Consider the following 25,366-nt stretch of genomic DNA (forward strand, 5'->3'; position numbering starts at 1 on the left):
TCGATTCTTTTCTCGAGTTTTCACTATCATCAAACAAGAAAAATGGCAGCGCCCATGCACAGGGCAAGAGTTTCTTCTTGGAAACTGTTTTCACGACACTACAGAAAAAAATCGACCAAAATCATACACCCATCAGAGGTAAATGATCCGTTTCATTTTTTTTTCATCAACAAGGACAATGTTACCACCTGAGCGTGAACATTGAGCTTTGTCTGATTCGGTTACATAATCCACAGGGGCTTGTTTAGTGGGTTAGACAAGGTTTTACTGTCAATGGCGGTCGCTATCCTATGCATAATCATGTAGCTGCGGTATATGCCGAGGTCCGTTAATAAGGGGACGAAGTCCCCAATTACTGTAGAAAAATCACTAAAAAAAAAAAAAAAAAAAATCGGGAAAATTTCCCGAATTTTTCATTGTACTAATGAACTCAAAATCGTTAACTTTTTTTTCAGATCTACTTCCTGTTTCGGTTTTCCCCGCATTTGCGCAGATAACTGTCTTGTTTGCATGAGACTTTGAATTTATTTTTATTTATCAGTCTAGTAAAATATAACATTGGATCTCAATACAAATTCAATTTTAATAATTGTATGATATGTATAAAAAAACGTTACCTGATGAAAGCGTTTCTTTTGTTTACATCGAATATGACGTCATAACTAAAAGAACGTCACAGCTAATTCCCTAACAACAGAACCAAAATAGGGAACGTTACGCACGGTATTTCGTTTTCTTTTATCAACATTTTGAATGAAAAAAATAATACATACAGACTTCGTCCCCATTCACAGGTTATGCCTGCCTCATATTAGTCCAAAAATAATGTAAGGACATGATGAAAGCTACAGTTCCGCAGCTGTAAACAATCATGTAAAGCTTAATTTTATAAGTGTCATCTATACTAGTTCTTATGAGAGGCAGCCACAACCTGTGAAAGGGGACGAAGTCTGTATGCATTATTTTTTGTAACTTCTAAATCTGTTAAAAAAGAAACAGAAATTATACAGTAATGTTTCCAATTTTGGTTCTTTTGTTATGGATTTTACTTCTGACTTTATTTAAGTTATGAGGTCATGTTCAATGTAAACTAAAATACACGATCATCAGGTAACGTCTATTCATGTCAAAGACAGAATTTTTAATAATAAAATTGGTACTGTGTTCCTTGAGTTCCTACATTTTACTAGACAATAATCTTCAATCTTTGTCGCGATGACAGAGTAGTCTCTCTTGTTAATTATCCTCAAAGTCATGATGAGACCGGAAGAAGGAAGTAAATAAAAGCGACCAAAAAAAAGTTAATGATTTTGATTACATTGGTACAATGTAAAAGTTTTTTTTTTTATTGCTTTTTCTACTGATATAGGGGACTTTGTCTCCTTACGAGTTATCTTAAAAATACGGCAATAACTGTATTTATTTGCCAATCCACAATGCTTTCATGTTGATTTAGCCCCAAGTCGAAACAGCCCACGTCGATTCAGCCCCATTTCTAAAGTCGATCCAGCCCAATTATTTTTTTTTTTATAAGGAATAATAATGAAGACATTGGAAGATATATATTATTATATGAATTGAATTGTACATTGTACATACATGACATAAGTTATAACTGATAAAAGTTTATGAAAAAAAATATATTGACCATATTCGATATGGTACCCCAGAAAAAACAAACACACATACACACTCAAAAGAAAATGTTTTAAAAAAACACATTTAATTATTATAACTTCAAATAAAAGATCAAACTACAAACTTTAAGGTGGTACCTAACACTACAGCCCTGCTTTCCTGACCTTGAATTATTCATGAATATTCATGAACAATTCATGAATATTCATGAATAATATTCATGAATGTTCATGAATATTCAAGGTAACAGTTCATGAATATTCATGAATGTTAAATGGCACCTTGAATATACATGAATATTGTTTGAACTGAATAAGCATGAATATACATGAATATTGTATGAACTGAATAACCAAGAATTAACATGAATAATTATCTATAGAATATTCATGAATATGAAATAGGGTGTCTTTGAATAATGCATGATAGAATATTCTAGAATCACCATGAATGAAAAATATATATCCATCCCAATATTGAATGCTAAATACATACTCTAGAATAACCTTGAATGTGAATATTTCATGAATATTGAATGGTTGATTATTCTAGAATAACCATGAATATTGAATGGTTGAATATTCTAGAATAACCATGAATATTGTCATTTGAATGGTTGAATAATCTAGAATAACCATGAATATTGAATGGTTGAATATTCTAGATTAACCATGAATATTGAAATAAGTGTCCTTGAGAGTTTTTTTGAAAACCAAAAGCAAATACAGACATTTAAGTTTAAAATATTTTTTAATCATGATAGCTGTAAAATATGAATTTACAATCACTTTCATTAAGATCTAGCAAAATTGTACACTATTTGATCTAGGATTTAATCCAAACCCTTCCTTAATCTATGTGTTTTCTAAAGTTCATGAAATAATTAAAAAGGATTTTTTTGAATTTTCATTTTTTGTGTTATTATCATAAGTAAACTTCTCTTCCTGTCTGTAATTAAAATTGCTGTATCAGGACTTCCAACTTGAAATGCTAAATAACATCTTGGTGCAGTTGTTCTGCTTGAAATTCTTCACAGTTGAACAGATCTTTTAATCAATAAATGCATCTGAGTTTCCCCCTGCAAAATCAAAAATCACTCCACAAAGAATCAAAAGTCCTTGATATTTGTTTTTATAAATAAACACTCAAGATTAAACAGTTTCTAACAGGTATAATACAATGTAATAATTTAATTTAATAAATGTTGTTTTTATTAAAATATCAATAGATTAAGATTAATAACATGAATACCACTTCAGCCTTTTCATGACATTTCAAATAATGTACCTACCCCCCTTTTCCCCTTTTAATTTACCCACACACAATCATAAGAGTGGCTGAAGCATGAATTATTTTTACCTTGAAATACAATATATTGTACAAATCTATCAGTTATTCCTGAATGGAAATCATTAAACTAACACTGTAAAATGTAAAGGCTACTTTCTGGTGTTTTATATTTATTTAAATTAATCAATAATTATTATAAAATGCTTCAACAAATAGTTATTCAGCAAAAAAATATAATCAAAATATATATAATTTACTTATCTGATAACAAATCTGCTTTGTTTTGACAGCTATATTACTTCACTCCTCATCAAACATCTTCATTTGTATTGTAAGCGTCAAAAACATCATTTTGCTGACGTCATTATGACGTTTTTCTATTCCCAGTCACTTGTAATCATTTGTCTACATTGTAATCTTTTGTCAAAGTCATTGAAGCGTTTTACAATAGGTAAATGTAATTCATTAATAATGATAATTATTGACACCAGTCTGCAATGTTTGGGAAAGAATGAATTGTCATTAATCTGTGCTTTTTTTCCAAGTTCCTCTATGTGCCATATGATGGTTAAGAAAGGCACATGTTTGAACTTTGAGAGACAATCAGAAATTACATCTTTAGAAGAAAGAAATTAAGTTTACCAAATTTGTCATGATTGTAAAAACGAAACATGAGAAACATCTCCAGCTCAAAGTAAGTTACAAAACTTCAAAGTTAGTCCCAAATTTTGTATGAATTAAAAATGTAACACTCTTCTGGCGTAGTATGAAAAAAAGAAAAAGGTGCTGAGCTAATTTCTGTTGTTAAATGATTTTTTTTAATGATTATTTTATTTTCTTTAATTTACCACAAAAAAGAGAGATATTTTATTTTTTCATATTTTATTTTTTTCTCCAACTTTTTCTCTTTCTCCCAACCTTCCTCTCCTTTTTCCTACCCCCTTTCTCCTTTCTCCTACACCCTTCCTCCCTGTCTCCCTTACCCCTGTCCTCCCCCTCATACATGTATTTACACTTTTGCTATTCAACTGAATTTTGTCTCAAAATGATCTCAAGATCTGTAAATGAATAAACTGGAGGTCATGCTAAAAGCACTTTAATTGTGATGTCATGATACAATGTAATGGATGTCAAAATTTATGAGAACTTGTATGACAGTCAAATTTATGATTTTTTTTATAAACTTTATGTATTCATTTATTCATTAAAAGTTCATAAAATGTTCATGAACATGTGTTATGAACAATTTATGAACATTATGAACTGACTTACAGTTCATGAAAGTTCAGAAAATATTCATGAACTGCATTTTATGAACTATTCATGAACTAAATTCATGAACGAAACTTAATGAACTCATTATGAACAGTCATGCATTGTTCATGAACATTCATGAACAGTTCATGGTGGTTCATCAGTTCATGAATTTCATCTCGCAGGGGTCATGAGCTATCTATTAAAATTATCATATATTTTTTTCATTTAACTGTGGAATACATACATGTACATGTATGTTATTCAGCATCAACAATCAAGTAAAAATATACATACAAAAGTCCTAGAACAAATTTCATTATCAATTTTTATGCCGTTTGCCACAAATAATTCTGAGTCATTATCATGCAGCTTTATTCATGCTTATTCATGTTTGTCACACAATGGAAAAATATTCTAAGTCCAAAATTTATTCCTCATTATTCATTCTTATTCATGAAATGTATGCAAAAAAATTCTAAGTCCAAACATTCATTCTTATTCATGTTTATTCATATTGACAAAAAGGGTTTTATTACCACAAAAAAAACAATTTTGAATGAAGGAAACTTGATTATACTATGATATAGTAAGTGACTAGCATTTTAAGAACATTTATTTGTTGTCTCCAAACAGTTATTAAGAATTCATGTATATTCCACTTAATTCATGTTTCATATTCATGAATAATTTTGACACTGGAATAGTAACCATGAATGGAAGTGGAATATTCATGAATATTCATGAATATTCTACTTTATTCATGAATACATGAATATCAGGAAAGCAGGGAGGGAGATAACTCTGTAAAGTCAGCTAAACGTTTTAAATACGTTGTGTTGTAAAGGGAATATTAAGCTTCTCAATGATCAAAATTGGTGGTTGTCAAATTGCTATATAACCAGTATAATTTTTCTGACAAAACGGTTGGTTCAAATTTTTTCAAATTTTTACATTTTTGTTAAAAGTGTCAAAGTAAATACTTTGATAAAATTCTATGAAAATTAAACGAGCCAAATTTATTTTAGTGAAAGTGTTGGGTACCACCTTAAAGACCTTGTTGCGTAACTTTTATCAATCAGGATTTTGATTTAATTAAGTGATTACAAGTGGCATAACCATACTAACTTAAGTTCACAATCATCAGACACTTGTTGAATAAACAAACTTATTATAGACTGATGATTAACAGATTTGATTAAACAAGTCATTATGATGAGTTGAATTTTTAAAAGTTCTCAAGAAAATGCATATTTTACATGCGTTCATGGGATCAGCCCAAAGGTCTTGAAATGTTTGTAGTATTTTTTCATTTAGATTAAACTCTCAAACTTTTCAAATCAATTTTATGGAATTTGAAAAACAAATAAAAATGCATATGATTTTTTTTACCTCTTGATAAATAAAATGAAAATGTCTATGGTTTCAGGAAAGGCATCACTCTAATGGATAGAAATTTTCCTTTGAACCAAATTTTAGGGACTCTTGTGACATTTTCACACCCTTTTTGTATCAAATAAATGCAGATTGTTGCCATGTTTTACACCTAAAGAGATTATATTTCACCATTATAACTATTGACATATGATTGAACATCAGAATTATGAAAGATGCTATTTCTATAAATAAACACATGCATGATATGCATAACAAAAATATAAAGTCTTATTTTTCTGAACGGAACGAAAAGAGGGTGGTAAAAAATTAATTGTGTCAAATTTTAAGTTTTTGCGTACTATGTATTGCTAATTTTATGACTGGTCAAACTGAAACCTGATAAATCTGGTGGAGACTTTTTTTCCATTTTTATTTTTGAAAATTCACGTTCATATAAACAATAATGACAATGTCATACTATCTTTTCCTAGTAGAACTTAAATTATAAACAATAATGACAATGTCATACTATCTGTTCCTAGTAGAACTTAAATTATAAACAATAATGACAATTTCATACTATTTGTTCTTAGTAGTACTTAAATTATAGACAATAATGACAATATCATACTATCTGTTCCTAGTAGAACTTTAATTATATAAAACAATTATGACAATGTTGTACTATCTTTTCCTAGTAGAACTTAAATTATAAACGATAATGACAATGTCATACTATCTGTTCCTAGTAGAACTTAAATTATAAACAATAATGACAATGTCATACTATTTGTTCCTAGTAGTACTTAAATTATAGACAATAATGACAATATCATACTATCTGTTCCTAGTAGAACTTAAATTATAAACAATAATGACAATGTCATACTATTTGTTCCTAGTAGTACTTAAATTATAAACAATAATGACAATGTCATACTATCTGTTCCTAGTAGAACTTAAATTATAAACAATAATGACAATGTCATACTATCTGTTCCTAGTAGAACTTAAATTATAAACAATAATGACAATGTCATACTATCTGTTCCTAGTAGAACTTTAATTATAAACAATAATGACAATGTCATGCTACAATGTATCTGTTCCTAGTAAAACTTTAATTATATAAAACAATAATGACAATGTTGTACTATCTTTTCCTAGTAGAACTTTAATTATAAACAATAATGACAATGTCATACTATCTGTTCCTAGTAGAACTTTAATTATATAAAACAATAATGACAATGTTGTACTATCTTTTCCTAGTAGAACTTAAATTATAAACGATAATGACAATGTCATACTATCTGTTCCTAGTAGAACTTAAATTATAATCAATAATGACAATGTCATACTATCTGTTCCTAGTAGAACTTAAATTATAAACAATAATGACAATGTCATACTATTTGTTCCTAGTAGAACTTAAATTATAAACAATAATGACAATATCATACTATTTGTTCCTAGTAGAACTTAAATTATAAACAATAATGACAATGTCATACTATTTGTTCCTAGTAGAACTTAAATTATAAACAATAATGACAATATCACTATCTGTTCCTAGTAGAACTTAAATTATAGACAATAATGACAATGTCATACTATCTGTTCCTAGTAGAACTTTAATTATATAAAACAATAATGACAATGTCATACTATCTGTTCCTAGTAGAACTTAAATTATAAACAATAATGACAATGTCATACTATCTGTTCCTAGTAGAACTTTAATTATAAACAATAATGACAATGTCATGCTATCTGTTCCTAGTAGAACTTTAATTATATAAAACAATAATGACAATGTTGTACTATCTTTTCCTAGTAGAACTTTAATTATGAACAATAATGACAATGTCATACTATCTGGTCCTAGTAGAACTTTAATTATATAAAACAATAATGACAATGTTATACTATCTTTTCCTAGTAGAACTTAAATTATAAACGATAATGACAATGTCATACTATCTGTTCCTAGTAGAACTTAAATTATAAACAATAATGACAATGTCATACTATCTGTTCCTAGTAGAACTTAAATTATAAACAATAATGACAATGTCATACTATTTGTTCCTAGTAGAACTTAAATTATAAACAATAATGACAATATCATACTATTTGTTCCTAGTAGAACTTAAATTATAAACAATAATGACAATGTCATACTATTTGTTCCTAGTAGAACTTAAATTATAAACAATAATGACAATATCACTATCTGTTCCTAGTAGAACTTAAATTATAGACAATAATGACAAATGTCATACTATCTGTTCCTAGTAGAACTTTAATTATATAAAACAATAATGACAATGTCATACTATCTGTTCCTAGTAGAACTTTAATTATAAACAATAATGACAATATCATATACATCATCAAAAATTCAGTAAATGTAATTAAGCAATAAGAATATACACAATAAAACATAAAACATAGTAGCCATGTACATGTGCAGTTGTCATGAAATAGAAGTTCTTTTATAATTTAAGTTCCACTAGAAACAGATAGTATTTATAAGATGTTGTCATGGTTAAAAATTAAAAAGATACATATATGAAGTGTATCTTTTTAATTCACCTCCAAAACTAAGTTTTCTTCAAAATTATGTAAATGCCTGAATTAAAAATGTATTTGATGCCGAAATAACTAACCAAATGCTGAAGTGTCTTAAATAGGAGCAGATTTAAATAAATGCCAATTTCACAATGTGCAATAAATAACCATTGTCTTTTATTTTTTGTGCAGGATGTAAGAAGTATAAAAGAAAACGAACTTCCAATGGATCCCGCTATATTAAACAGGATGAAAGATGGTGATATCAAAGCTCGGAAAAATCCTGGGATAATGAGATTAAAGACGGTTGTTGTACCAATAAGACTGGAGAAAGCTGTGGATTTATTAGTTAAAAGTATATTTCCATATCCATTTAACAAATTATTTTTAGATATTTTACAACAGAAGGAATTTAGTTTGATAGCACAAGTAATGTAGGTCTGTTTTGGTATATAAATCATTTCCTTCTAATTTTATATCGTATGTGCTTGTCTATGTGAACTTCGATAACATTTCCAATGCAATTTTCTGGTTATGTCAAAACTGTGCTGTCAAAAGTGACAACATATCGGTAACACAGCTTAACATATGAAATAAGTCTATTAGTTTAGGATTAGATAGTCAGAATGATTTAAAATGTATACAATTTAAAGGGAACCAGGTAATAGTTAGAGTTATAATATTACAATGCATGGAACTAAAATTAATACTGTTTATATATATAAACAGTCAGCTGTTTGTTTATATGATTTATTTACACTTAGTGCATGAACATTTTTTATTTAAATATATTTTCAGAATATGGAATGCAAAGTATCATAAGTGATTCAAGGAAGTTAAATACCCATTTAATTACACGACAAATGCCATTGGAAAGAACCGGTGTAATGGAAAGAAAGAATGTTATTAGACAAAAAATCTTAGAAAAAGGTAAGAACAATTACAATAAGACATATTTTGATGTATTTTTGGAAAATGACGCAGTCATTGTTCCATAACTGCCGACCTGAACTTCATTACATTGCTCTGCCTACCGCGCTTGGTTTCGTATTTCCTATTTTCCAAACAAACTGGAATCTGCTTGTGTTATCATTATGCATCATTGTGTAGTTTTAAACCAGCCAGGACCCAGTTTACACTGGTTTTTGCTTGTATTCCACTACACTCGAACAAAGTGTGGTAGTTTGACGGGAACCAGTTTTAGAATTTGTAAACTACAAAACGTAATCGGTTATTGTTCATTCCGTTTTGGTGTTTCATACCGACTTATATGGTTTGAATAAGCTTAAGACCATTCAAACATTAATGTGATAGGTATATTAAAGATTGTTTTACAAAAGGATTGAACTGTTTTACTTTCAAAGTCGTACTATAGGGATATCTGTCATATACGGATTTCCACTCTCACCGGTTAATTTCTTCTTTTACACGTGCTTTGGAAACTTCCTGTTTAATCGCAAGTTTTAAAATTGTTTTTGAGTGAATTAAACTTATTTTAACAATCATGAAGCGTTCCAGAATCATTTTAAAGCAGTTTCTTCTTCTCTTTGATGATGGAAAATAGGTTTTCTCAAGAAAATACCGCAAACGATCGCAGAGGAATTGAAACGTACAAGTCAAGTCGGCACCTGGTTAAATTGGCATCTAGTCAAATCGGCACCTATTCGACGTCAATTCGGCATCCAATAATATTTGATATAATATTTTCTATTCAATTAATTAATTACTGTTACCAAGTACATAGTGAATATGTTGTTTTGTATTTTGGTAAACCACGAAACGAAAGTGAATATGTAGTGTATAAAGGTAAACAACGAAGCCCTTACCAAAGCTGTTGTTTTAACAATTAGACAATTTGTGTAATTGTAAAAACAAGTCAATTATTAAAATAAAATGGAAAACTATGAGTCCCTTTCAATAAATCAAACTTTCATGCCAAATAATTAGCAAATTTAAGGTGTTTGTTTTTCAGTAAAGTTAAAACAGCATTAAACCAACAATCCTGTAAAATGCTCAACTGGTTAAAATAATGCAGAAAAATACACAATATCTCATGTATTAGTCCAAATAATTATGACGTCTGGCAAGGCTATTTTTTTATTTTCTGGGACGCCTTCCTACGACGTTCAGGTGCCAATTTAACTAGGTGTCAGTTTGACTAGAATTCTTTGACAAATGTTTGAAACTATCTGAGTTTCATTAGACCTTTGATAGCAGTAACAAAAAGATTATTTACTTAATATTTTGTGGGAGAAGGGGGTTCAGACTGTGTGGCATCAGGTCTGTTTGTGCCCAAAACATTTTCACACCCTACACGTTCGCACATTCACACTCTACTCATTCACGCCCAATTTTAATTCAAATTCAAGTTGAATAATTGGAAAATTATGGTTGTTTTAAATTGCTTTGGTGTAAATACTGAATGTATTTATAGCTTGGTATGAGTAAAACATTGAAGATTTTAAAGGAAAAAACACAAAAGATAATTGTTTTTAACAGCTTGGTCCCATTGATCTGAAACAACGAAACAATAAAACATAGAAACCAAAATATAGCAATCCACTAATATAACCAAAACATGATAAAATTTATTCAACACGCAGAAACAAACATAGTCAGAATCTCACTTCATTTTGAAACAAGTCAATGAAACAAGTTATAGCAATACACTAACCAAAACATGATTAAGAGTTATTCAACACAAAATAAAACGTTGACAAAATACCACTTTATTTAGAAAGGATTATTATTATTTTTAGCAATACCTTATCCAAAACATAATTAAGATTTATTCAACACAAAAAAAAAATTGCTGTCTCACTTTATTTTGAGACAATGACAACAATTATACTTATAAGAAAACACTTGCTTACATAGTTATTAAACACAAAACCAATTAAGATTGGGTGCGAACATGTAGGGTGTGAAAGTGAAAGGGGTGAAAATGAGTGGGCGCAAATGTGAATGGAAGCGAACGGACTCAGATTCAGACTATGTACCAGTGAGAAATATACAAGCCTTTCTACGGTATTTATTTGTACAATTCAGCTAGGTTGACCTATTCATTTGTCTTAAAAAACCAGCCAGTTGTCACCTTCACTTCACACACACACACATATACGAATATCAATTATATGCTTACGATACATGTTGCATTGTTAAACTAATTACGGTATGTGAAAATCAAGACTTGCATAAAAACTATCCCAATATTAGAGACAGTGGCGTCATTTTTCTTCAGAGCTTTCAGCTCTTTGATTAAACTAAAATCATAACAGGTTACAAAAGTTAAATGGGGAGAATGGCCTTAACAATATGGAATGTCATCATATCAAATTAAAAGTCTATGTTGACGAAACTTCTGTTTTAAAACTGCATATTTTTAAGACCTGTTTTATACATGTTATAAGTTGCATTATCAGGTCTTGTCTGTACTTTATAAACTATAAACAATCAGTTCAATTCACCATAGATATAGACATTTGAATCTTATGAATCAACCTTTGCATAGAATTGATAATGCCACTAGACATGTTACCTTCCTCATAATATATAAATCCATTTGGTTTTTGGAAAGTTCAAAATATCAGAAATGAGTCTTCATTACCTTTGTTTTCAACCAAAAAATATGATGTTTATTAGAAAGTTCACATACAAATGAAATAGTCTGTACCTCACCAGCACTGAAATAAAGGTAATAATGCTGTTCATTTGTTCACGTTTTACAAGCCTTGTATTAAAGATCATACCTGCCAACTGTCACTATTTGCGGGGAATTTCCCCCATGGAGGCTCCCAAATTGAAATTTTGAAAGAGCAATTTTGTCCACAATATAAACAAAATAATTAATTTTCCAATTGATTTAGGCTTATAAAAGTATGAAGAAGCCAAAAAACAACATTAAAATGTATTTGCAGGCCACTTAAAGTTTTTTTAATACTATGACAGCCATCTTGCACGCAAATAAAAACCATGGGCATTTTGAAAAGTTGGCAGGTATGAAAGATTAACAAGTTGAATTATTAGAACCATTGAGTTCTTCACAGAAAACATGTGGTTATAGAAAATATTGAAAATTCAAAAATTATTACGTGCATTTATTATTGCAATTTTGTTCTTTTAGAATAAACTGTGATTTTAATTTTTGAGATTTGAACACTGTGACATTTTTCACAGTACTTTATAAAAAAAATCAAAATTTACAGTTAGCAAACCAATTTTATTTTAACCTTTCTTCACATGATACCATACATAGACAAGCATTAATATAAGTCTTCCACCACGCTGTAGATAATAAATTAAGTACGGATATACAATAAATATCTTATTAAAAATATTTTATGATGCAGATAAAATTAAACATGGCTCCAAATCATCTGACCAAGAAACAGAATATATGAATGAACTAGAGAGAAGAGTTGAAGTGGAATTAAAACTAAAACATTTATCCCACTGGAAAAGTAAACAGTAAGTATGGAAGTTGTCTGAATTCTTGCTTCATGTTACACCTTATCGCTATTTGGCCAACATTACTGAATGCCACAAAGGGTCCTATCAAATTTTTACATTATAATACACCTTATCACTATTTGTCCGCCATAACTGGATATCACACAGGTTCCTGTAAAATTTTGACGTTAGACCAAAATAAATTAATAGTGTGTTTCCGGTTTCCCGACCCTACCTCCGTTTCTGACGCCGACCCTAAACATTATATTGACATAAAAAAAAAAAAAAATCCGGATTTTTCGGTCTGTCCGGATCCAACTTTTTGTTTAGAAAACTACAGATCTTCAAAACATTTGATAGCAATGACCAATATAAATAAGTCGAGCGTTTCAACAACCAAGATTTTAAATAAACAAACATGGCTGCAGCTATTTATTAGCTGTCAAATATGCAAAATGTGATCACACGTTTGCAAAATATAATGACATCAATTCTGGATTATTACAATATGATGAATCTTTTTTAAGAATAACATGATGGGCAAAATTTTTTTTTTATAACATACGAAAACATTTGACAAGACCATAATTGACAAATAATTTTAAGAGTAAAATGAAATCAATTTACTGCTAAAATCAATCCAGCTTTTGTTGTAAATTATATGCTCTTACCAACATTGTAAAAAATAGTTCTCAGACACAATATGCTTTGGGGATTTGGCAGTTGGAGTTAATGATGACAAGAGGCAGACAATGTGTAACAAGAAATAGAAAGCTTTCCCCAGTAGGCAGATATGGTGTATGATTCATGTTCATTTATAAATGAATTTGCCCCTGCACCATGTCTACTTTTATTCTTTTAAATTTTCTCTGGCTGGTCACAGAACAGTTTATACCAGCTAACCAGAGATGGGAAAAAAATCTACAATTTCTACAAAAGATTCTCACTTTTCTCAAAACCTGAAATTTTAATATTGTCAGAACCCCACTCCTAAAGATTAAATTCTGTCAAACATCAAAACACTTTTTATTAAATAAAGAGGGTGCAAGAGTATTGCCCCTCAAAAAATCATAAGCTGCTGATACCATCGATTTACAGTGTTTCCATTACTAAAAAAAGGGGTTGGGGAGGGTAGGAATCTGTTCCCACATGTATACCCTTAACTTAAAATTATATTTAGTTCCTCAGATACAAAAACATTAAATTGAAAGGAAATTTTTTATCATTAATGAAAATATATGTAGATTTAAGTTCTATTATAAATATCAAATGATATCATCGCTAGAAAAAAATAAAAAGTTTTCACAAAATAAAATGTTTTACCTACCTACCCTACCTAATTTTTGTCAGGGTGAAATAGGAAACACACTATTTATTTATTATGTCTTTATAAAAAAAAAAATCTGACGCCACAATGAAAAAATGATTGTTGTATGATGTCAAAAGTTCAATTGGCAGGGTCAGACAGGATTAGCAATAAGGTGTATAGAAAATATCTGACACCAGAATGGAAAAATGATTGTTGTATGACATCAATAATTCAAGTAGTGCATACTCTGGGGGTCAAGCAGCACAGATTTCCAATTAGCGATAAGGTCTATAGGATTCAGTATAAAATTCCCTTTTTGTTGCCATTAGTCACTATCAACACTGATAATACTGTAAATGATTCTTAATAAGATATCTTTCTGTGTATTCTCTAAGTAAAATATTATGAGGTTTTTAATAAGAAAATCACCAGCAATTCTCTTGTTACACAGAGGTTTACTCAAAACTATATCACCTTGTGTGTTCTGAGTTTAAAATATTGGTTTATAAATTGATCTGAGAGGAATTATCAGCATTAGCGATACATTGATAAACTTGAAATGTAGATTTGATCAGTATGTTTAGGACTATTCAAAGTAAACATTCAATTTAAGACTAAGGACTCTAAATCATATCTCTGTGTCTGAGTACTTATCAAAACTGAAATCAGAACCAATCACAGAAAATTAAAATATTCTAGGGGCATGTAACCAATTTTTAAGTGCTTTCCCTTGATTCCATATCTATATATTTATTTTTATGCCCCACCTACGATAGTAGAGGGGCATTATGTTTTCTGGTCTGTGCCTCCGTTCGTCCATTCGTTCGTCCCGCTTCAGGTTAAAGTTTTTGGTCGAGGTAGTTTTTGATGAAGTTGAAGTCCAATCAATTTGAAACTTAGTACACATGTTCCCCATGATATGATCTTTCTAATTTTAATGTCAAATTAAAGTATTGACCCCAATTTCATGGTCCACTGAACAAAGAAAAAGATAGTATGAAGCTCAGGTTAAAGTTTTTGGTCAAGGTAGTTTTTGATGAAGTTGAAGTCCAATCAACTTGAAACTTATTACACATGTTACCTCTGATATGATCTTTCTAATTTTAATGCCAAATTAAAGTATTGACCCCAATTTTACGTCCTGTGAACATGTAAAATGATAGTGCGAGTGGGGCATCCGTGTACTATGGACACATTCTTGTTAGAATCAAGTTTCTGTTGTTTCATTAGCAAATATTAACTAACCATTATAAATATCAATCAACTAAACTGTAGTAATTTGTTTTATTGTACAGGTATGATGCAAAAAGTGGTATGAAATATATGGTGGCTAGAATGGCTCAGAATTATGCTGTTTTATTACAAGTCTTAAACGAGGTAAGTGTGCAGATATAATACTTGATTTATTTTGTAATTTTTATATATACTATGTGAGTTTGAAATGAACTGGGCTATTTTTATGCATATGCATACTTGCAATGAAATGTGATTTCCTAATAAAAAATGTATTTAAGTCAGCACTTTTATTTAGAAATTGATAATTAAGGATAAATTATTTTAAGATGACAATTTAAAATTGTATTTCTTTATTTCAGATTTGGACAAGAGATCCTACTTACATACCAAAAAGTCTTTATAATTATGGATCAGGGCTAGGATCAGTTATATGGTAAGACCAAATATACCAGAAATACAATTGAAAATAAAATTGAATTCAGATTTTGTTAGAGACTTTTACCATGTTTATACTTTTTTTAACTGGATTTTTAAAGAAAATGTTGGTTATTGATTAAGGAATGTACGGCATGTGGTCAGTCAGGCCAGCAGGGAACAGCCAAATGTTGTATGTGCAATAACTCATGAACCATTTAACAAAAGCTTTTAAAATTTTAATATGTTGTTACTGACAACAAAATGGAGGTCAAGTTCAATAATGACTATTTTTGACTTTTACCGTTCAGGTTCTTGAAAGCTTGAAAAACAGTGTTTCCATTCATGTCTTGGCATTTACTCCTAAACATTTCAACTAAAGCTTTTCAAATATTAATATATTGATACTGATGACAAAATAGAGGTACAATTTGATATTGACAATTTTCAGGAGATATGTTTCTTGTTATATCGAAAATTGCCAGGACACAAATGAAAATGTCAATAAATCCGGTTTGCTGTCTCTCTTACAGCCTCTTGTTTATTTATTCTTTTGATGAATTACACTTTTGAGCATGAATATATACAGATATAGGAAGTTTAAAATTTAATGAAGAAAAGAGTAAATAGTTTTATAGTTAATTACTTTGATTAAGTTTTATTCTGTCTATATTTTACCGCTGAATTTTAATCAAGAATGTTACATACTACTATGTTTTCATTTATTTTTAATGGGTGCCAATTTTGTGTGGATTGAGAATTACTTTCATTTTCACAGATATTTGTTTTTTTGGGTTTTTCCATACAAGCCTGTAGAAAATTCATAATGTATTGAACATTTTAATTCCTGGTTCATCCAATCCACAAAAAATGGTATCCAAAAAATAGGCTAAGACAGCAAACAATAATTTTAGGTATGAAATCTCAGTAATATGGTTTTTATCTGTTGTGAAATATATGATGGTGTGATTGTAAGGAGAGGTATCAGTGAGACTAGTATCTTCTATTAAGGACTGTTATAGGAGAAATTAAACATCTAAAGCTCAGCTTACAACCCTTTGGATTAATCCTTCAGCAGGGACAATTCCAGGTATAATGAAAGAGGGTGGTTCATTGAAATGCAAACAATAGTACTGGGTATTGTGACATAAACATTTTGGAAAATTTTATGCAAATGATAAAATTTTAATCAATATGTAACATTCAGTATTAATAATCAATATATACATGTATGAAAGGTTCTGTGTATTTGTATTTTACAGGAGCTTTAAATAAAAAAAAGAGATATCCCAGTGTAATTCTTTAGTTTCAGAGTAACTTATACTAGACAGTAACTCTTGTAAAAAAAAGAAGTTTCGGTATGATTGCCAATGATACAACTTGCCACAAGAGACCAAAAGGATACAGAAATTCACTACTGTAGGTCACTATATGGCCTGCAATAATTAGCAATGCTTAAACCGCATAGCCAGCTATAAAGGCCTGATACTCTAATGTAAAACAATTTAAAACAGAAAACTAACAGCCTTATTTATGTACAAAGAATTAATTAAAAACAAATATGTAACAATATTTATTTATGTAAATATATTTACATTTATATTGTAGGGCAGCTCAGAACAATCCTGATTGGCAGAAAGACATATCTCAGTATTATTGTGTGGACCCTTCTGTTGATATTAATACTATAGCAAGATTATTGTTACAAGGTATAGTATGATTGTAGTATAAGGTAAGTTAACATAAGACATGTGTTAACAGTGGCAATTGACTCTAAACTTAAATCTTCCAAATTGTGAATGCTTTTCCAAATACAGTTTGTATCATGTACCATTTGAAATTTATTATGAAAAGCATTCAAAATATACTTAAGACATGTGTTTGGTCAACAAAATACTCACCAGTGACTTTTTATTGCAAATAGGCTCTTCAGCTTCAGTACTGTCTTGACTGTATGTGTTTTAGTTATTGTTTAAGACCAAACAGCTTCCTATGGTTCTTTACATTCATGACCTTTGATCTCTGTTTGATAATTGTCTCATTGATAATCCTACCTCATCTCTTTTATTTCATATGTTATAAGTAGCTATTTTGGTGTGGAGCAGTGATTTAAAAATGAACAAAAATGTCTTGATTAAATAAGTTGACTTTTCTTTATAGATGGACATGAAGAGAAAGATATGCATGTAAATGGAGTATTCTTTAAAAAGTTCCCACCATCACCATCTACAGTAAGTAATGATTTGAATGAGGTTCTAACCTTGACCCTCCACATTGGTGTAGGTAATTGGAGTATTCTTTAAAAAGTTTCCACCATCACCATCTACAGTAAGTAATGATCAGAATGAGGTTCTAACCTAACCCTCCACATTGATGTAGGTGAATAGAGTTTTCTTTAAGAATTTCCCACCACCACCGTCCACATTAAGTACATATCAGGATGAGGTATGAGCATTGTGCAGAGAACTTATCCCTCCTCTAACTCTAGCTTATAAAAATATTGTTTCAGGAGGGTTTTACCTTCTCGTAGGAATTAAACAAGGATCTCTGATACAATACACAAAGTATTTATTTTTAGTGTACAGAAATGATCATCTACTCATCTCTTCAATATAATTACAGGATGCTAATCTATTTTTAGAAGCATACAATCACTGTAAATAAATATATGTATATGTCTGCCTGTTTGTAGTGACAACTGTAAATTATACCTTGTCCATCAGATTTCTTATTATGATTAAGAAATACCAGGCCTTAGAATATGTATAAAGTGCCTAGAAAATCAACCTAACAATGTTAGAGTAGATTTGATTCGGGAGGAAGTTACAAATCAAATCTACTCCAACATTGTTAGGTTGATTTTCTATCATCAAATATTTTATATTTTTTTCAGAATTCCTTCTCCACAGTTGTGAGTGCCTATACATTAATAGAATGTGAAAACAAAGAAGCAAGACAGAAAATGGTGCAGTCATTATGGGATATGACAGAAGAATACCTGGTATAGAATTATCACTGATATATTCACTCTTTTTAAATAACATCTATGTTTTGAACACACTGTAACATTCTGATACAATAATCCAACTACATGTGACGATACTGAAGCAGTACAATTCTCATTTCCACATGTTCATTTATTTTAATCCAACAAATTTAAAGGTAGGAAGTTTTTAATCTGTTTGGTGCATAGCTTTTCCCAAAGAAATTAATAAGATATTCATAAACTTTATAGATTGCCATGTTTTAAAAAAGATATTTATTTGCTTAAGTTATTTATAAATTATAATAAATTTGTTGATGAAATCTATAGGCACTCCCCAGCAAAGATAAAAAATATCCATATACTTTTTATTAAAAGATAGTCCTCATAAATTTTAATATTTGCTTGAGACTTCTTTGTGTGAAGTATTAATATTTCATGTCAACACCGTTATACATATTTTAAACAAGAGTTATGATGGGCATGATTGAAGACAATAATAAATGTTTTTTTTTAGAAGAGAAACAATTATGTTGGTATATTAATTCTTAGGTATTATGTATTATGAAATGTCTTGTGAGTATTTCATGAACAGATCTAAAATGAACCCGAACATTATTGACACATATAGATTCTTTCTTTTTAGGTAATCCAGAAATAAATCTGTGATACTTAACAAATTTACCAAGCCTTGTATTAGTATATAATAAAGGGAACTAATATACTGACCAACTTTAGAAACGCAACACTAGATTATTTTTGTGTTATTTTTAAATGAATGTGTCCCCATCAAAATTGATGACTGCATGTTACAAACGTCAAAATAATTGTCAGAAAGGTCAACAAATTCTGTCTGACATGTTTTGGGTTCTGTTTTACACCTTCTGGTTTTGCATTTGTTCAACCCATTAATTGGTTTTGGCAATTATGGGGTTGGAACTTGAGGGCTTTTTTAAGATTTTCCTTCAGTCGATTCTTTGGCAATTCAGTTGATGGGAAACATTTATGGCATGTATCTGTACTAATGGCTCTCAGCAATTTGATAAGCAGTTGACGTTGCGGCCGTAAACATGTCTGGCAAATGACGTTGCGTAATCAAATTCTGTTGACATTTCATTGTCACTAAATATTTATCTGTTCATTGATGGCCAGCAACACATCTTGTCTACTTGTAACGTTGTCGGAAGGACAGTAAGACGAGTTTCAGAAGCCATACAGTATGGTTGCAGCACGTTTATGTTTAAAGGTTTGCAGGGTTCTTAAGGGGTAATTCAGCTTTTTTGTTTCTCAGTCTTGGCAAAATGGAGATGCAACATTTGTAAACTGGTTTAAGTGAGGAAAAGGATTGAAAGAACTGTTGCACAAAGCAAAACAACTGAAACAATCTTTCATGGGTCCAAAATTTCGCTTTAAGAAATTCGTACGACTTCAAAAATTCAGTATGTTCAATAATCACAGGTAAGTCAGATTTTGATTTTTTGTACGGAGAAAGAAGTATGATAAGCATGCAAAGTAGTTGTAAGAAAATCAAACAAGATTTGGTAAAAAAAATCAACAAAATGAGTGTTGCGTTTCTAAAGCCATTCAGTATATATTAGGGATTAGTTGTGTTTTTAACATACATAATATTTTTTTCCAGGTGCTAGTAGAAATTGGTACATTTGTAGGACACAGATTAATACAGGAAGCTAAAGAATTTATCTTAAATGTAAGATATTACACTTTTGTAGTTTAAAGTTGCAAATAGCTTGTTTATAGATAAAAATATTTTGAATCTCTCGTTTAAAATAAGAATAATCTGAATTTAAAAGCCTTTCAAATATGCACCTTGACCAATGCATCTTTTACAGTTTTCTTTCATCATTATAAGCAGTATTTAGATAACTAGTTTATAAGTCAACTATTAACAATGGGTTCCTAAGCAGTGTAAAGAAACAAGAGTAAATAATAAGCTGCATGTTCTGGGGCCAATATACTGTAAATTCAGAAATTATTGCGTGTATTTATTATTGCGATTTTGTCATTTTAAACTTAAATGCGAGTTTTAATTATTGCGTTTACAACTCTGTCGCATTATTCGCAATAATAAAAACCTCGCAATAATTTCTGAATTTACAGTATATTTATTGTAGCAAATAGTGTGATGGTTTTTATTGAACAGTAACAAAACAAATTTGACCTGATGAACATAGGAAATAAAAAACATAATTTATTAATTTTTGCTAAAAGTATTATATCATATTGTATACATGAATTCAAACAATTTTTTTTATCACCTATTAATGTTTATTATTTTATTATTGAAGATTTCCATTGATAATTGCATGCCTTAAATTTTGAACTGACAATATACACTTTAATATGTAAGGATCATACCATCTATGAGCATTATCAAGAATGAGGGTTGTTTTGCTATTGGTTGTCATTCTTTTAAACTTTTGTAGAAGAACAAGTATACATATTTTAAATATACATGTATGTATGAACAAGCAAACAGGTTTTGATTAAAATTTTAGATAAAAGAAGCATTACTTATGCTTATATGTAGAAAGATTCTGTCAACTAATTAATAAATTGTGTACAGAGATGATGAAATAATTGTTTAACATTTGACCTGAATATTTCTTTGTTTACAAATAGATTTCCAATGAAGAAGAAACAGATAAAAAAGCCTCTGTGTTTGCACCTGTAAGTTTGTAATACTGACAACATATAACACCTCAATATTTATACCATAAAGTTGAAATATAAATAAATGTATATACAGATATATCAGGAAAATAGGATATGATTTTTGGATCAACTGTGAACCAACTTTAAGGTGTTATCCATAAATAAATATGAGGATCAAATTTTTTTCATCATTGAATTTAAATTTGAGCTTTTGTTATATTGATTCTAAAAAAAAATGAAAAAAAAATACATTGCCAAGTAAAAAATCATTGAAAAAGTACAATTTATGTTTATTTGAAACTTATGATCATATAGGTGAAGGAAAAAAACTGTTTTAAAATAAATCTGTTTGGAAAGTAACTGTGTTGACATTGTTGTAAAGCACAGTGTTTAATTAATACAATATTTATGTTTTAGTGTTCACATGATATGCCATGTCCCAAATTCAAACTAGCACACAAAGTACCATGCTATTTTGTTGCAGATTTTAAACCTCTAGAGCAAGTTGCAGTAAGTTTATAATTACTTATATTTGGTAAAAAGTTAAAAAGATTGTAAAAAAACAAGAATTTAAAAATAATTATAGAGAACTAGTATTAATGATTGTATGCATCCGTATTATCAAATATAGGTTCTATATTTATTGTACCTAAACTATAAAAGTTATCAATGTATTTTTATAGAATTATTAATAATAGATTTAAATTGTCATCTATCTGGATGGTTTTTTTTGTTGCTGCCTCAGTTCATTTATGTTGCTAAATACATTGTTTAACAAAAAAAAAAAAAATGCAAAAGCAACACAAATCCAACTAACAATTCAGTTGTCCTCCAAAAGTGCAGCATTTGTCAATATTAAACTTTTTAGTTTTGATGAATTATAACATTCTTAGAAATAAGCATCATGGGAACATGACATTTACAGTGGAATGATAAGTTGTACATATTATTTTATTTCTAATGTTGTTTATTCATTTTTTGTTTCTTCAGAAGAAGGTAGATAAAGCTAGTGAAAGATATACCTTTGTGATATTAAAAAAGACCAAAGAACAAGTAGAAAGCAAGTATTTAATATAGTAATATATATATATATATATATGGTCAAGCCAGTCTAATATCTAAAAACTTAAAAGTAGTACGCTATACGAACATTATTTAACTAATCAAAATAATACCATATATATAGCTACTATAACATCAAAGTCATAATTTCAGATTTTATAAATTTAGTTACCTTATTCTTACACTAAAAGAACATGTTAATTATATTATATCTTGGCAGTTCAAATTAACGTTTAGCCAAATTAAATAATATTACTCAACATCCAAATTAGTCATGCTAATGATTTAATATTGCATTAAAAAGCACTTACTTAAAAATATGATTCCCAAGCCTTGTCTCTTGCCATTTTAACATTACATTACTTCTAAAGTACCTATATTAAAGCTTATATTTAAATTCAAAACTTGTTGTACATACACTGGTTATTATGGTGGAGGTTACTGTTCATTCATATTTTACATAGGATTTATTGTGTGTTTTAACGGACAGATACTGTTAACATTTATCTATTTATCGGTCTCATCAGAGTGCTCCTAAACAGGAGGGAATTATGAAAGAAGAAGAGTTCCTAAAAAATTAACTTAAAGATGTTAAAGTAGATCTGATTATTTACTTTCTCCCCAACATGGGCTCGAACCTGTTCTATTACTTCTCAATTCTATGGCAACACTGTCTAGCATAGCACAGTCACCTTGTCCCTTCTTATTATAGCTGATAAATATCTGCTTCAATTTTTTGAAATTTTGTGTTAGATTCTGTTGGCCTGTAGAGATAGGTTTAACAGGCCCAAAAGCAATTTTAAAAACCTAGGATGCTGTGCCTGTGCTTACACATGAAGACTAATATATAGAGTGGGGCGCTCATATTTGCCATGGACACATTTTCGCGGTTTTATGATCTTGAGGTGATCTTCAAAGGATGGTTGAAATGGAATAAATATGCTGTTAAATTATATTTTTATAACAAATATGATTATTTTTGAAAATGAGACTAAATTTCAGCACTTACGGCAAAGGACCGAAAAATGGACAACGATTTTCACACAATTTCCTGAATAACAGAAACAATTTCAAAGAAGCATTCCTTAGTAATTCTTTGACTGATTGCCCTAAATTTCAGTTTTTACACCTTTCAAATGTCTACAATTCGTCTATAATGAAATTTATTAGATAAATATTGTTTAAAGCTGCAGTTATTTGGTTTTAAATAGATATATAAAAACGGCGAATATGTGTCCCCCCTTGACAAAAAATTAGGAAATTTCAAACACCCTTTATTCCAACTTTTCAGATGATTTTACTCAAAACAAACATGTTTTTAAGCTAAGAATATTTTGCATTTGAAGTTATCTTCATATAGAAATATCAGAATACTTCAAAATCATGAAGACCTGAAGAAAACATTGAAAGATATGGCAAAAATGAGCACCCCTTTCTACATGTAATTCATGGATAAATTATCAAATCACTTTCAATTGTTCAGATAAAAAATAATTTGCTAGTGAGAGAGACTTGGAATGAATAACTCAAACTTTTTGGTAATTTAACATGGTATAGATTCAGACAGGTCAATAAATATTAACAAAAAAAATATGTCACAGAACTCTTCTAGATCTTAATATCAGCCAATAAATTTTGATACTTATATTTTAAAAGTATAGAAAGTCCTCATTCAAAATTTGGATGAAAATTTGTAGTAAAATGGCATTACAGTTGCTTGATTGTGAAAAATGTTTAAAACCTAATTGTTAAAATTGAAAAATAATGTACTGCATTTCTTAAAAAATTTCTTAATAGAGAAAATAAATGAACAAAGAAAAACAAAGAAAAAGTTACAACAACAAATACTAATAAAGTTGTTAAAGAATGCAGATTAAAAAAAACGATTTTATTTGAAATTTAAAAGTACTTCCTTAGATATTGTATTGACATTCTTCCTATATTTTCAGGTGTACGATGGCCTCGTCTTGTTGCTAGCTCTACCTTTGGCAATAAACATGTACACTGTAGAATTTGTTGCCCAACAGGACAGTTAGATCATATAATTGTTACAAAGAAAAAGCACTCAAAGTATGTATACAACTCTGTTAGAAATTTGTACTGAATAAAAAAGAATTACATTTTTTTAAATAACAATTTTTGATTTTTTTTTAAATTGTCTAAGGAAGAAAGGTGTGATAAGTATATGTTATAAGATAGCAACCCCATGATAAAAATAACCAAAATGCAGTTACCACATCCATGGTCTGGTGTGCACATTGAGCGCAAGAGATTGTGGATTCAAGCAAAGACTTTAATATTAATTAAAGTTACAGGGATAAAACTTTTATTTCACATAGGTCAATTTTCAGCCAATACAATTTTCATGCTTTTTACAGTAAAAGTTTTAAAGTGATGTAGTTTTATATTACCAACCTGAACCAAATTGCAAAATCATTAAAACAGAGAAATGAAAATAAAATGGATATTAATGTAATACTATTTTAGACTTTTCCCATCATGACATTTTGTATTCTTCAAATCATGCAAATTGCTTTATTCAATATTGTGAAGTCCTGCATTAAAGCACAATATTTACTGTAAGATATTCAATAATATTTGAAAATAGCCTACTATATGTTGAAAAGTCAAAAATAATTCTTTTGATTGCTACTTTCAGGGAATTATACGCCTGTGTCAAGAATTCAAAGTTAGGAGATTGTCTCCCTGTGATATATACAAATGAATCAACTAAAAAACATCAAAAATTGATGAAATATAAACAATTATTGTCAGAAGGGGAGGAGAATGAATTAGGAAACTTACCAGATTCACAAACACAGGGAGATAACTCAGAAACTGTTTCATCAGAAGAAATCACCAGCTCCAGTGAAGAGACTGAATCAGTTGGAGATATGGAAAGACATGAAAGTGATTCTGAATCAGAGGAACAAAGTGATACTGGAAACTTTTCTGCAAAACCAGACAACATTCTCACTTGATTAAAATGCACATAACGAATGTTAATAAATACTGGATTGTTTATTTTCATAACATGTTTCCAAGAGATAAAGTAAAAATACATACCGTGGGACCAGTATTTTCATTGCAGTTCTGATCTCCATCTG

General features: G+C 29.4%; 1 protein-coding gene across 1 annotated transcript; it reads left to right on the forward strand.

Moving 5' to 3' along the window:
• Positions 1 to 12: 12 nt before the first annotated feature.
• LOC134721803 (methyltransferase-like protein 17, mitochondrial) lies at positions 13 to 25,366 on the forward strand. Its single transcript, XM_063585033.1, has 15 exons — positions 13 to 138; positions 8,326 to 8,488; positions 8,932 to 9,063; positions 12,483 to 12,600; positions 15,187 to 15,268; positions 15,487 to 15,560; positions 17,150 to 17,250; positions 17,702 to 17,772; positions 18,435 to 18,542; positions 20,164 to 20,232; positions 21,165 to 21,212; positions 21,615 to 21,707; positions 22,188 to 22,257; positions 24,209 to 24,329; positions 24,919 to 25,366. The coding sequence occupies exons 1-15, from the start codon at positions 43 to 45 to the stop codon at positions 25,238 to 25,240; spliced, it is 1,668 nt and encodes a 555-aa protein (XP_063441103.1). The 5' UTR covers positions 13 to 42; the 3' UTR covers positions 25,241 to 25,366.

Source organism: Mytilus trossulus, chromosome 6, assembly GCF_036588685.1.
Source record: "Mytilus trossulus isolate FHL-02 chromosome 6, PNRI_Mtr1.1.1.hap1, whole genome shotgun sequence".
Classification (NCBI taxonomy): domain Eukaryota; kingdom Metazoa; phylum Mollusca; class Bivalvia; order Mytilida; family Mytilidae; genus Mytilus; species Mytilus trossulus.